The 13012-nt window shown below is 37.5% G+C and overlaps 1 protein-coding gene across 4 annotated transcripts in view; it reads left to right on the forward strand.

The window, feature by feature from the left end:
- Positions 1–13012, forward strand: part of CLSTN1 (calsyntenin 1) — a 60440-nt gene that overhangs the window by 19506 nt on the left and 27922 nt on the right. For 2 of the 4 annotated variants that reach the window (XM_039509332.1, XM_039509334.1), the window contains exons 2-3: positions 3774–3896; positions 12823–12852. In XM_039509332.1, coding sequence (XP_039365266.1) covers positions 3774–3896; positions 12823–12852 — 153 coding nt within the window. The remainder of the gene's footprint in view (positions 1–3773; positions 3897–12822; positions 12853–13012) is intronic. The other 2 variants (XM_039509333.1, XM_039509335.1) reach the window with 1 other exon arrangement.

Genomic DNA, 13012 nt, shown 5'->3' on the forward strand with positions numbered 1-13012 from the left:
CACTGATCGCTGGGGGTGTGGAGAGCAAATACTTTGTCACTTCCAAGGGCTATGAATACTTATTCTCACACCCGCAGCCATGCTCTCTGGTCGTGTTGGCAGTTAGCACAAGAGAGTGTCAGGGACAGCAAGGACGAACCCCCAGATCTAAGGAGGCAAAAAGGATGGACCTATTCAGTAGAAAGGTCTATGTCACTGGGGGCCTCCAGCTGAGGATAGCTAACCAGCAAGCTATCCTCAGTAGGTATAACTTCAATTCATGGTCCTCCATGTTGAAGTTCAAAGAGCTGATCCCTGCGGACTCTGTGGCTGAATTATCTGACATCATAGAGGAAGGGAAAGGAGTAGCACGGATCTCTCTGCAGGCGACCCTAGACTCGGCGGATTCAGCCGCCTGTACCCTCTCCTCAGGCATAGCCATGAGGAGAACATAATGGCTTCAAGAATCCAGACTACCCCCGGAAGTGGACCAAATCCAGCAGGACCTTCACTTTGAAGGTGCGGGGTTCTTTTTGGAGCAGACAGAGTCCAAGCTGCACAACTTGAAAGACTCCAGGGCAACCATTAAGTCACTGGGAATGCATACACCGGCAACCCAACGCAAGCACTTTAAGCCCCAACTGCAACAACAATGCTCATATCCTCCTCGGCCAAGTAAGGATTTTTATAGATGAAGAGGCAAGAACTGCAGGTGGAAACCTTCCAACCCCCCTTTGGGGCAAGGTCATGGCCAGTTTAAGCCTTCATCAGGCTCTAAACAGGCCTTTTGAAGATGTGCTGGAGTCAGCGCACCCGAGGATGGCTACCCGCTACACCACCAGATCCTTACCCATGTTTTCTGAATTGTCTATCCGATTTCTACCATGTGAAGAACCCAGCAGTCCGATGTTATTTGGGACCAAGCATGGTAGAAGTGGGATATTCTCTCCAATTCTGCTCCTCTCCTCCCTCCCAGCCCCCTTCCCCGTCCCTCTTCAGGGACACCTCTCACAAGCAACTCCTTATCCAGGAGGTGCAATCACTCCTTGCCGTAGGGGCAGTGGATGAGGTTCCTCAGGAGCTATGGGGCAAAGGTTTCTACTCCCATTATTTCCTAATCCCCAAGGCAAAGGGTTGGGGGCGGGGGGGGGGAGTGTCTCAGACTCATTTTTAGACCTATGAGGACTCAACCAGTTCATGGTGAAGTTCAAGTTCCTCATGGTCTCCCTGAGCACTACTATCCCTTCCCTGGACCTGGGAGACAGGTATGCTGCCCTCAACATAAAAGCAGGTGTCTGAATTAAATCAATTACATGTTGAATGCCCCTCATACTTGTGGCTTTGTGCATTCATCACACAATCCCTTGATTACTGAATTCTTGTGTTTAAGTATTTAGACTTAACCATAGTTTGGGCTATAAATACACTGCATAAATGGGCTAAGAATCAGTTTTCAGACTCTTAAATTGAGAGGATTTTGTCTTAATCATTAGGAAACTGTCAGAGCTGGGATAGAATTCTGGCTAGTCGTGTAATGTACACTGACTTCAGTTTGCAGGGTCTAGCATTGTGAATGTTGAGATACTATGTAGGCAAAAGAGACCTGAAGGATAAAAATCTAAATATTTATCAGGTGTGAGGATTTATAGGTAAGATTCCCTGTTAAGTTTTAACGGGAGTTCTAAAGTCTGAACAAAAATGCCTTCCCCCTTCTCAATCAGGCTTTATTTCATTGGTGTATGATGTAAGTTTTCCAGGCCTCCATAAGGTCCTCCAAGAAAAGCATTGTGGACAAGTCCCTGGAATGTGTACTGTATAAATAAGAACCACCAAGTCCCTGCCTCTTTATTTTTGAGCAGGCTGTGAGAAACATCTTAGGCCTTCTTCAAACATGGAAAAAGCAAGAAAGGCACAAATCCATTTTCTTTCTGTACAGGTTACTTTTATCTGCATTTGATATACTTACGTGCTTTAAACATGCATAAAAGAAAAGGAGTTGGTAGTACTGTTGGTGATATGGACCTTGCATATTTGAGCGTTTGTTTCAGCAACACAGTCCTACTTGGGGATGGAATTAAAATTCTTTAAATAAATGTATATCACTTGTTTCTGCATTATTTGTGCATATGTGTGAGTGAAGTTGAAACTCCCTTACTTTCTTTCCAAGTTGTGTATTAGATTGTTAAGAAGTTCATTAAAATAAAAAGGATGGAACTCTATTTTTATCTAGGAATGACTTGTTTGGCCAGGAATGTCTTTAAAGAGGAAAAAAGCTACCCTCCATGTCCACTGCTCTTTGAACTTAATTCTGGTAGATCAGAAACCACTATTATGGGTTACTACTATAAATGATTTCAAAATCATGCAGCACTAGAGGAACTTTTTTCATAATTTAGTTTGTTCATATGCAGGTATACAGAATATGTAGGACACAACTATTTTCTGAGTATCTTCAACCAGTTAAGCCTAAACTTGAGTTCTGGTAAAGAAAAAGGCAGCATTTTTAGAACAGATACTTTAAATCACTAATTACCTGTCATATGATGACAAATACAGCTAGACTCACTTTCTCACATTGTTTTGGGAAAAATCTTTTCTTTTTATATATATATTTTTTTAGTAATGGGTGCATTATTTGCAGGTAGTAAGTTGTAATTGTTTCAGTTCATGAAATCTGTCTTGGTGTATATAAGTAATCCCCATGTCTGATTTAAGCATAAAGTGCAGAGTTGATTGGTTCTGCCTTGCTTTTGAGGGGGGGCAGAGAGGAGAGACCTATTGGTAATTGTACATATTAGGACCTTAATGGACCACCAAAACAAACTGCTACCTGTCAGCTTTGAAAAGTAATGTATTTCTTTAGAGTATCTGTTTATGTAATTGTTTGACTCTAGTACTTACCAGTTTCCAGAAGCATTGACATACTTAGATGTACATTTGCAGTGAGAATGTTGCTCTTGAAGTTTATATGCAAGAACCTGCAGTTTCTTACAGCTATGGTCTTGGTAGATTTTTCTGTCTCCTTGAACAATTAATAGTAAAAAGGTGCTGTAAATACAAAGGTTAAGCGTGTAATTGGATTGGTTATATGCTGAGCATTAAGTGGAGCAGTAGGAAGAGCAGTGAGGTTGTGTGGAAAATAAGCGGTCCTCTCGTTTTATTCCTTAAACTTGCTTTTAAATTAACTTCTCTTAGCTTTAAATAAAATACTACTTGTAATTTTTCTGTAACTTTCTTAAAAAGAGAATTTAGTACACACAAAATGTGCAAGATTGACAGGATTGTAGATAGAAGTAAAAAAACCAAAACCAAAGCAGATGTTGCATTGGCAACAGTAGTCTCCATGGAGTGGCCTTGAAAAACTGCCTTGAAAAATTTGAGCCCTGGCACAGGCAGTCCATATTCTTTGTTCTGATGATTGGTTAATAATGAAAAAATGAATTTCACTTGCCTGTCTAAAGCAACTCTCTTCATGAGTGAGTAAACAGAACTTTGCAAAGCTGCTGTAGAGAGAAATTGGTGAGCTGTTTGTACCTGGAAAGGTTCTTGCATATGTATGAGTATACAAAAAGGAATTATTTGCAGATGAAGGTATAGACAGAACTTTTTTTTAAGAACACTTTAGGAAAATGGAGGCATAAATGCATGCAACATTAAGAAATGAGATTTCTTTGTTTTAATAATTTGCTGATTCAAAATCTGAAAATTCAAAGTTGGAAAACATTTTCAATATTTTAATAACTTTTAAAATAAAAATTAACTTTGTTTCCTTAATCTTTTATTGTTCTTTATAGTTAACAAGCACAAGCCATGGATTGAAACGACATATCATGGCATAGTTACAGAAAATGACAACACAGTACTCCTGGATCCCCCCTTGATAGCCCTGGATAAAGATGCACCTCTGCGGTTTGCAGGTACAGAATCTATCTTTGTTTTTCCGTTGATGTAAGTTCTTGTTTGTTGGAGATGCTGTGTGTTACTCAGCATTTTTTTTTCTCTAATGAACTGCAGCTTAAGAATGCTTCCTAAGGTTTTCAATAGCAAATGTTGGCTCATGATACTGGGTTTGTGTTTAAAAGATACAGCTCTTCTAAACAAGAGGTTGTTGCATCTTGTAGTCTAGAAGTTTTATGCTTTCACATTTCACTTCACTTGTACCAATCTGTCTGGATGTTCCTTGTGTAGACTCTAACAGTCTTTTAAATACTTGTGCTCCAGATAAATTTTTGCACCATTCAACACAGAAAACGTTCTGCAAAAGTCAGTTTTCTTATCATTTATCTTCATAGTCTTCTTGGCTTTTGCTGGTTCTCAATTATAGACTGAAAGAGTTTGGTGAGGATATGATTAATTGCTACCAAGATTAATGTTGTGTTCCTTTTGTGCCATCTTTGGATTGAAGTTTTCTGCAGAAATCCAGACTGACTACGGTCAGTTTATTCAGTAATCCTGGATGATCTTGAAAATGGACATCCTTTTCTACCTCTATAGTCACTAAGTCTAGTAGTTAGTGCTATCCATATGCTTCCTCTGTGTTAGCAGATGAGAAGATATCTTATTTATCTGTTCTGTTTTCTATAGTAAAGTTAGTATTATGGAATGTCTTAAGCATCTATTTTTTTTTATCCCAGTAATATAGCTTGTTAGCTGAGGATCCTTTAGCTTGAAGTATGTTAGAAATCTGATTGCCAAGCGAAGTAGCCTGGAAAGAATTCCCCATTCTTCTTGATAGGGAGACTGACTGTTCCTCTTAAGCCCTCTCAAGTGACCAACCAAAACACCTCATGGTCCTGTATGCGGAATGCCTTAGTTTCTATACTGAAAGTGTGTGAATGTGTCATATAAATAAGCATTTTGAAGATTGTTTGGCCTGTTCTTCCCATAGGGCAGAAAATATGTTCAGAAAATTGAGTTTTGCATCTGGCATACTGTTCTGTTTATAAATCCATGGTACGCCCACATCTTGAATACTGCGTGGAGATCTGGTCGCCCCATCTCAAAAAAGGTATCTTGGAATTGGAAAAGGTACAGAAAAGGGCGACAAAAATGATTAGGGGTATGGAATAGCTTCCATACGAGGAGACATTAATAAGACTCAGACTTTTCATCTTGGAAAAGAGACAACTGGGGGTGAGGGGAATATGGTAGAGGTCTATAAAATCGTAACTGGTGTGGAGAAAGTAAATAAGTGGTGTTAACTCCTTCTCATAACACAAGAATCAGGAGTCATTCAATTAAATTAATAGGCATCCTTTTTAAAACAAACAAAAGGAAGTATTTGTTTGCATACACACAGTCATTCTGTGGAACTCTCTGCCAGAGAATGTTGTGAAGGCCAAGACTATAACAGGGTTCAAAAAAAGAACGGGATAAGTTCATAGAGGATAGGTCCATCAATGGTTATTAGCCAGGATAGGCAGGGATGCAAAACCATGCTTTGAAGTGTCCCTAGCCTCTGTTTGGCAGAAGTGGGAATGAGCTACGGGGGATGAATCACTTGATTGCCTGTTCTGTTCCCTCTGAAGCACCTGGCATTGGCCACTCTCAGAAGACAGAATACTGGGCTAGATGGACCTTTGGTCTGACCCAATATGGCCATTCTTATGTTCTTATAGTGCTTGCTTCTGGTAGCTAATCATAAATGTACATCATATCACTTTTATATCCCTTATAAATCCCATCAAGTTACTGTGGCATTATGGTAGTACTTAAAGGCCCCAATGTCCAATAGAGATTGGGTGTCCAATAGAGATGGAGATTCATTCCAGTAGGTGCCATACAGAGACATAGAGTGACAGTCCCAGCACCAAAGAACTTGTAATATAAATAGACAAGAAAAATAAAGGGAGATATATTTATATTCATTTTACAGATAGGCAACTCTGAAGCACAGAGTAAGTGATTTGTCCTAGGTCGCACAAGACAGCTAGGAATTGGATCCAGATCTCCTGGCCACAAGCAGGTGCCTCAACAGCAAGACTGTCCTCTTGCTACTGCACTTCAAATGAACACTAGAGAAAGCAGTCTCTAAGCTATTGGATAAAATGTTAGTTGTTTGAAGATAGGCTGTGCTTTACTTTTCACATGGGAATAATGGCTTTCAGTTTTAGCAACAATTTCTTTCTAAAGACTGTTTAAAGATACAATAGCCAACAATGGGATATAAATATCCCACAGAGAGTCTCTTTGCTTGGGCTAGATATAAGAAGATTGTGTTTGAAGGACATTTGGCATTTTCAGGTCTCAGCCGAATGAGATGTTTGTCTTCAGAAACTTTCTTGTAGAAGTAAAATCTTAAAGGGCTGGTCTATACTAGGCGGGGGGATCGATCTAAGATACGCAACTTCAGCTACGTGAATAGCGTAGCTGAAGTCGAAGTATCTTAGATTGAGTTACTTACCGTCCTCACGGCGCGGGATCGACGTCCGCGGCTCTCCCTGTCGACTCCGCTACCACTGTTCGCGTTGGTGGAGTTCCGGAGTCGACAGGAGCGCGTTCGGGGATTGATATATCGTGTCTAGATGAGACGCGATATATCGATCCCTGAGAAATTGATTGCTACCCGCCGATACGGCCGGTAGTGAAGACGTACCCAAAGAATCTAGAGTTCCTGTAAAATAATTAGAACTGGAAGCAATTCAGCATTCTAGGCCTTATCAAGTTTAGGAATTTATTTTCTATTTGCAGCCTGGCAATAAAGACGGGAAATGATATGAAAATGAACTTACTAAATCAGCAGCCAGCTGAAATATTGAGTATTCTAATTGTGTCAAGTGTTATGGATGTACTAGTCACAACTCCCTAGCTAAGACTGCACTTAAAGCAGGGATTTAACCTCTTTATGTATGAATAATAAAGCATATTCTGCCAAATATACAGCGCTTACACTTTAAGTACAGAACTAATTTTACAAGAATTTACAAGGCAATCCACAAATTTATTTGAGCTGATATTAATTTAAAACTGGGTCCTTTGACACAGGGTGCTAAGCTTCTTAGTCTCTTTTCCTTGTCATGAATCATCTTAACAGGATGATACTTTTCAAACTTTCTGTATGGCTAAAAGTAACTGAAATCTTACATATAGGCTATAATTTGAAGAAGTAGGCTGTAGCTGAGTTATAAATGACGACTATATCTAATTGTAGCTATGTAAACTACAGAGCGGGTCAGGTCAACGGCTCAGGTAATTCTTAAGAGGAGCCATAGTCACCCATCTTATGCAGCTAATTTACATGAAATAATTACACTGGTTGTAATAAATCCATGATAGGAAGACTAGATAACTAGGGGGAAAATGTCTTTTAAAAATCTGTTTAATCTGGGACCATAAAAACTTAACATTATTATGATTTTAAAAACTTATCACATGACTTTACAGAACAGAATTAAGGTTCTTGGGTGTCTTAATGTCTTTGTATTTCTTAGGTGTAACCCTAACCCTGAATTTCGTGAGTTTTGGAATGATTGGTTTAGAGAAAACTGCTGCATCATTTAGTGGTTCACACTTAAGTTAATGATATTTACACTTAATCTTTAAAACTAAATTAAAATGTAGCTATCTTGGAATTGGAGACTGTTCTAATTTACCAGATCCTCCAACAGCTAACTTAGAAAGATACTCATCTGTAGCAAGAACAGACCTAATAAAGTTCTAACCAACTAATTATTGATCTCCTCACTTGTGTGCACCTGTCCTTTCTAGTACAAGGGAAAAGAAAACCATGCATAGAGAGATGGCTCTCTGTAGGAGTATGTAGAGCAGTTACCAGCTTGCTTCCTCCCCAGTGATTCTTAACCATGGGTATTCTTAGAATTCCATGTTGTTCTACAGGTATGAACACAGACTACTAAACAAAAAATAATCTAATAATGATATAGGAAGACAGATCTTCAGTCCTGTTGATTAGGTAAAGAGGATAGGACTTCTTTCTTATTGTTCAGAAATATTTTAAATGCTTGCCTTAATAGTAAATTGACGCTGTCAGTAGTTTGTGAAAGCAACTCTGTATCTGCTGGGCCGTAAATGTCCTGGTACATTTAAGGTATAATTAAGCTTTAAGAAAACACTTGCAGGATATGTTCAAATAGCATATCAAATTTGTAAAGGGGAGGTTCAAGATTAGAGCATCATGTTACTTTAAAAAAAAACTCTTGCGTAGTGGTAGCGGTAAAAATATGTATGTAAACCTGCTTATCTTAACAAGTGCCTGTGACAATTGTAAGTTGACTTAATTGTAAGTTTTTTAAATAAATGTTAATACTGTGACTTCCAAGAAAACTAAAATTAGCAAAGTCCAAAGGGCAACAGTCTCAAATTGGCTAAGATCCTAGACTTTATATGACGTACATAGACAAAATATACAGAGGGCTTTCTTTATGTATTCAGAGCTGGTAGACTTGTATTTAAATTCATGATGAGAAATATATTACGAGAATTTAGAAAAGTATTTATCTAGCATTAAATAGAACAATACTCCAATTTCCTTTTGAGGAGTGAAGATGTGGGTGTGGTGCTGAGTCAGCACAATGACTTGTTCTGGATAATATTTGGTGGTGACTTATGCATATCTTAGAACATAGAATAGTATTGTCATTGTCCAGCATCATTTATGTGGGTGTTTAAGTGAGAAGCACTATTAGAACAGTGACAAAATGTTGTCACAGCAAAACAAAGAGCTTCAGATTAATTGTCTTATTCTGCTTTAAGTGGTAAAGACTTAAATTGGTTAGAAATGCAAAATTTGTGTCGCCTAAAAGAGTTAAAGTTTTAATAAACTGCCCTTGCTCAGAGAAATTAAACCACTTCTCGAACTCTAATTTAGTTTTAAAATATTTAAACTGATCTATTTTAACCACTCTGATCATCCTTCATGTTATCTATCCAAACCCGTCAATATGCTTTATAATGCATGGAATTGTGGGACAAGGAACGGCAGTATTTTATGATTCATTAATATTGCTTTGCTCACTTGAATTGCACTATGGATGGTTCCCAACATTATGGCTTAACTGTGATTACACATTCAAAGAAGCTCAGGTGTTTGAAGCTAAATGTGATTATCCAGATATCTGTTTCCAAGTTAATTTGAATGATTGGACATCTGGAATATAGCATATTTAAATAAAAGCAGAGATCTGAATGTGGTCCTACCAAATTGCCTTGCCTTGCTTTCTGACTTCCAAGTAGCCCCTGTGCAATCAATCTTGTTGATACACAATAGGATATAATGGGAATGCCTGGGAGGATGACTGACAAAGTTCTGCAGTGAACCCTGTGTGAAAGCACTTCTACACTACAAATCCAGCTGTTGGGAGAATATGGTCAAATATGACTTTTTCCTGAAGGCTATGGACAATTACATTTTGCAGTATAAATGAGATCTAATGGTGTGTTTTAAAAATCATGCTAATGCCTTAAATTCTTAGCATTCAAGCAAATTCTATCTACACTTCAAAACTGTTGAATTTGCAGTGTTGGACTTGAAATGGGTTTAAAGTAGCACTTTGTTTGAGATGATCCCCTGGTGGAATTAAGATTCTTCAGCATGATTATAATAGAGTTTTAAAAAGGTACCGTAGTTAACCACTCTTAAACAATGTTATTTAATTTTCCCCATATTAATAAATATAAAGAGAGTCCAAAATATTTTTGTAGGTGCTAGTAATCTTTGTGTTTGGAGAGTACATGTGTATGCAACTCTGAAAAATGCTCATGTAGCATCTCTGTTCATTCTCTTGAAAAACAAAAAACTTTTCTGTTAGCCCCTTCCTGGAGATGCGTGTAACTCACATTTTCCAGTGGGTGACTGCTGTTGGTTTTTCTTCACACTGAACTGCCAGCTCTTGTTTGTTTAGGGCAGGGAACTGTGCTGACGTCCTGTCTGCAGCCTGCTAATGTGTAATGCAGCTGTCAGCTGGATAGTGGCTCTAAATAAAGGGTAGGTAGGGAAGATGAATGGCACAGTTTGTGTAAAGGGTGAGCTTCCAAATGAGTTTCACACTTCAAAGTTGTAGTAACAGAATGATACACGTCTGGAATTTGTTAGAACATATCATACTTTCCCTCTTCGGAAGACATTTTTTTCTCTCTTTGGAAAAGAGCTGGAATGAGATGCTGACTCCAGTGTTTTAAGAAGAATTTAGACATCAAACTCTTTATGCCCTCTAGTTCTAATATTTTAAAAACTAATTTTCAGTGAAGTATTTTACATCAAAGTGCAGCATAATACCATGAGAGCCTAAAAAAAAATTACTCATCAGAGCATGCTGCAACAAAATGGTAAAAAGTTCCATGATAAAGAATGTCCTTAAGGAGACTGGATTATTTTATGTTTTCAGGCTACAGTAAGGTGGATAAATAATCTTGTTAGTTTATATTGAACTGTATCTAAGTTTTGCTTAGCTACAGAGATGAAAATGTATCAAATGATAAACTAATATTCAACTTGCTAATTGATTTACATTCCCTTCTGGGTATGGCTGGGATGGAAACATGTTTCACCTCAACTCCAGAATGAGATCAGAAAGCTCTGACAAAAAGCATTGCTATATAAACTATATATATATAATGTATAGCATGGTGCTTGTTCTTATTGGGTCGGCTTGATGCATTATGTGGAACTTAACTTTGCTGTGTCAAGATGAAGGAATTTACTGAAAAGAATTGTTTAATCATATGAAAGCTCTTGATGTACCAGGCTCCTGATTTTCGTTGCATAATCTCTGTTATTAGTTGTACTGATTTAAGGTGCATATTATCCATGCTCCAGAATATTCATGTGCACATTGTCTTGTCGATCTTGATATGTGCTCTGTAATAGTACCTTTAATTTGTTTTGGAGGGAGGAGAGGGAGCCTGCACGCTTGAAATATTTTGTGCTTTAAGGAATTGAAATGTTTTGTTTTCTCTCTTATGGTAGAGACCATTTTGGAGGAAATAGCTGGTATTATCTGACAAGCTCTGCTCAAACTTGAAGGTGCATATGGCCTGTTAACAGCAATTTATCGTAACTAACAGGTCTTTATGGGCTTCAGCTTTTTGATGTAAAAGTCCCTTTCTTTGTAATGTCAAGAGTTTTTTTTGTACCATAATGTTTTTTTAAAATGGGCTTTTTATTAAAATAAGATCTCATTACAATGAAATGGAAAAGTTAACATATTGGGTAGATTCTTGTTCTGATAAATTGAGCTGTAGTATCGGCTCTCTGACTAAGAGGTGAAAACATTATCTTGAGCAGAGATTTTAATACCCTAGGGAGCATCTGGAGACACATGAGTATTTATCGGGAAGATTAGTTGTGGATTACTGTAGTGGAGGGATGCCAAGGAATGTAGTACTTGAACTGCCTAGTGGCAGAGGTTGACATTGGTGCTAGAGTTAGAGTTCAGTTCACCAAGAATTGAACAGCTTTTTTTTTTATTTATTTATTTATTTATTTTTTTAAAGACAACAGTCACATTAACACACTTCAATACATTAACCCCAACACTCACTATTGGGCTTTCTGCCATATCATGTCCCTACAGTTTTATGTAAGCTTCTGTAATCTTAATGCCTTACTCAAAATGCTTGACTCCCTAGGTGGGGTGGGGTGTGCTCAATATTTAACAGCTTGCAATTGTTCTATAATTTTCATTATTCTGTAGTTTTAGCCAGGAATTCAAGCAGCGTACAGGTTTTTTGAATAATCATGTGATTAAAAATACCTTAAAATTCAGGATTATACTCATATGCTATGTCCCTGGAATAGTTTATATGGAAGCCTAGGAGATCATATAAGGAGCTGATTATAAACCTGTAGGTTTACTTTAAATGGGTCTTCAGGGATAACTTCATAAGAGGTGGTTTCAGAAACTAGCTCCTTTATAATAAAAAGTGAGGCATTCTGCAGTAATTTTCCCTTTATCCTGCAGGATATGCGTGCTTTAGTATTGAACCAATATTTTTGTCTTGTACTTGTTCATTAAGTCTGGAAAATATGCTTGAGGGTATGAAGAAATGGGGAGAGGAAAAAAAGTTGTTCAAGTTAAAGTTTTTATGTTCAGTAAGCTGCTTAAGTTTAACATGTTCATTTTAAATCATGAATTAAAGAAATACTGTGAAGCTAAATTTGACATTGAACTTAGTTTGCAAACACAAGTTGTTATAGAACCTATACCAATAGAAATGTTTTCAGGACGCATACAAATCCAGTGGCAATGAAGAAATCTTTGCTGTCTGCAACCCCATACGTTGCATCATTTAGTATGAAAAGCTGATGGTGAAACTGATGAATGTGTGCATTGTTCAAACTGTGAGAAATGTAAACTGTAAATAAACTTCATTAATGGTGAAATGTAAATTAGATTTTTTAAAAACTTTAGAAACCTGAAGTGGGGATAATAACCTTAAGTAAAATTTAAAAAAGCCAAAAAAATCCTTATTCAAGATGTATTCCTTAAATAGAGAGACTAGTAGACACTAAGTTCAGTGGGAATTAAACTTGATGGGTACTTCTGCAAAAACGCAGAAGTTCACTAAGTATCTACCTGTTTAACACACGAATATCCAGTTTTATCACCAATACCCAATAAGGGAATATGAAACCTTTTTACAATCTGAAAGCAAGTATTAATTTAACCTGAGAATTTCACAGTGTATGATAAACTGAAGGCTGAGGTTAAATCACATTAGTGAATGAGGCTCTAGATTTGTAACAGTTAAGACCACTGGAATTCGTTCATACAATTTTGTCCAAAGCTTTTCTGTGTAATGTGTGCATCTTTGACTTTTTCCTTATTTGCTCCCTCTTGAGTCTTTCCTGTATTACTGACTTGGGTTTATCTTTTCTCCCTTTAGAGAGTTTTGAGGTGACAGTCACCAAAGAAGGTGATAAAGGGTTCTTTCTATCCCTTTTATGAATATTAACCCACTAACTTTGGTTATGAAATGGGGAATCAGCACCTAAACAGAAGATCCTGTCATGCTCTTTTACCCCCATTTTATTCCCCCAGTTTTTTTCTATTTTAAAATATATTGATATAAATTG

The sequence above is a fragment of the Mauremys reevesii genome, linkage group 21 (assembly GCF_016161935.1).
Source record: "Mauremys reevesii isolate NIE-2019 linkage group 21, ASM1616193v1, whole genome shotgun sequence".
Taxonomy (NCBI): Eukaryota; Metazoa; Chordata; order Testudines; family Geoemydidae; genus Mauremys; species Mauremys reevesii.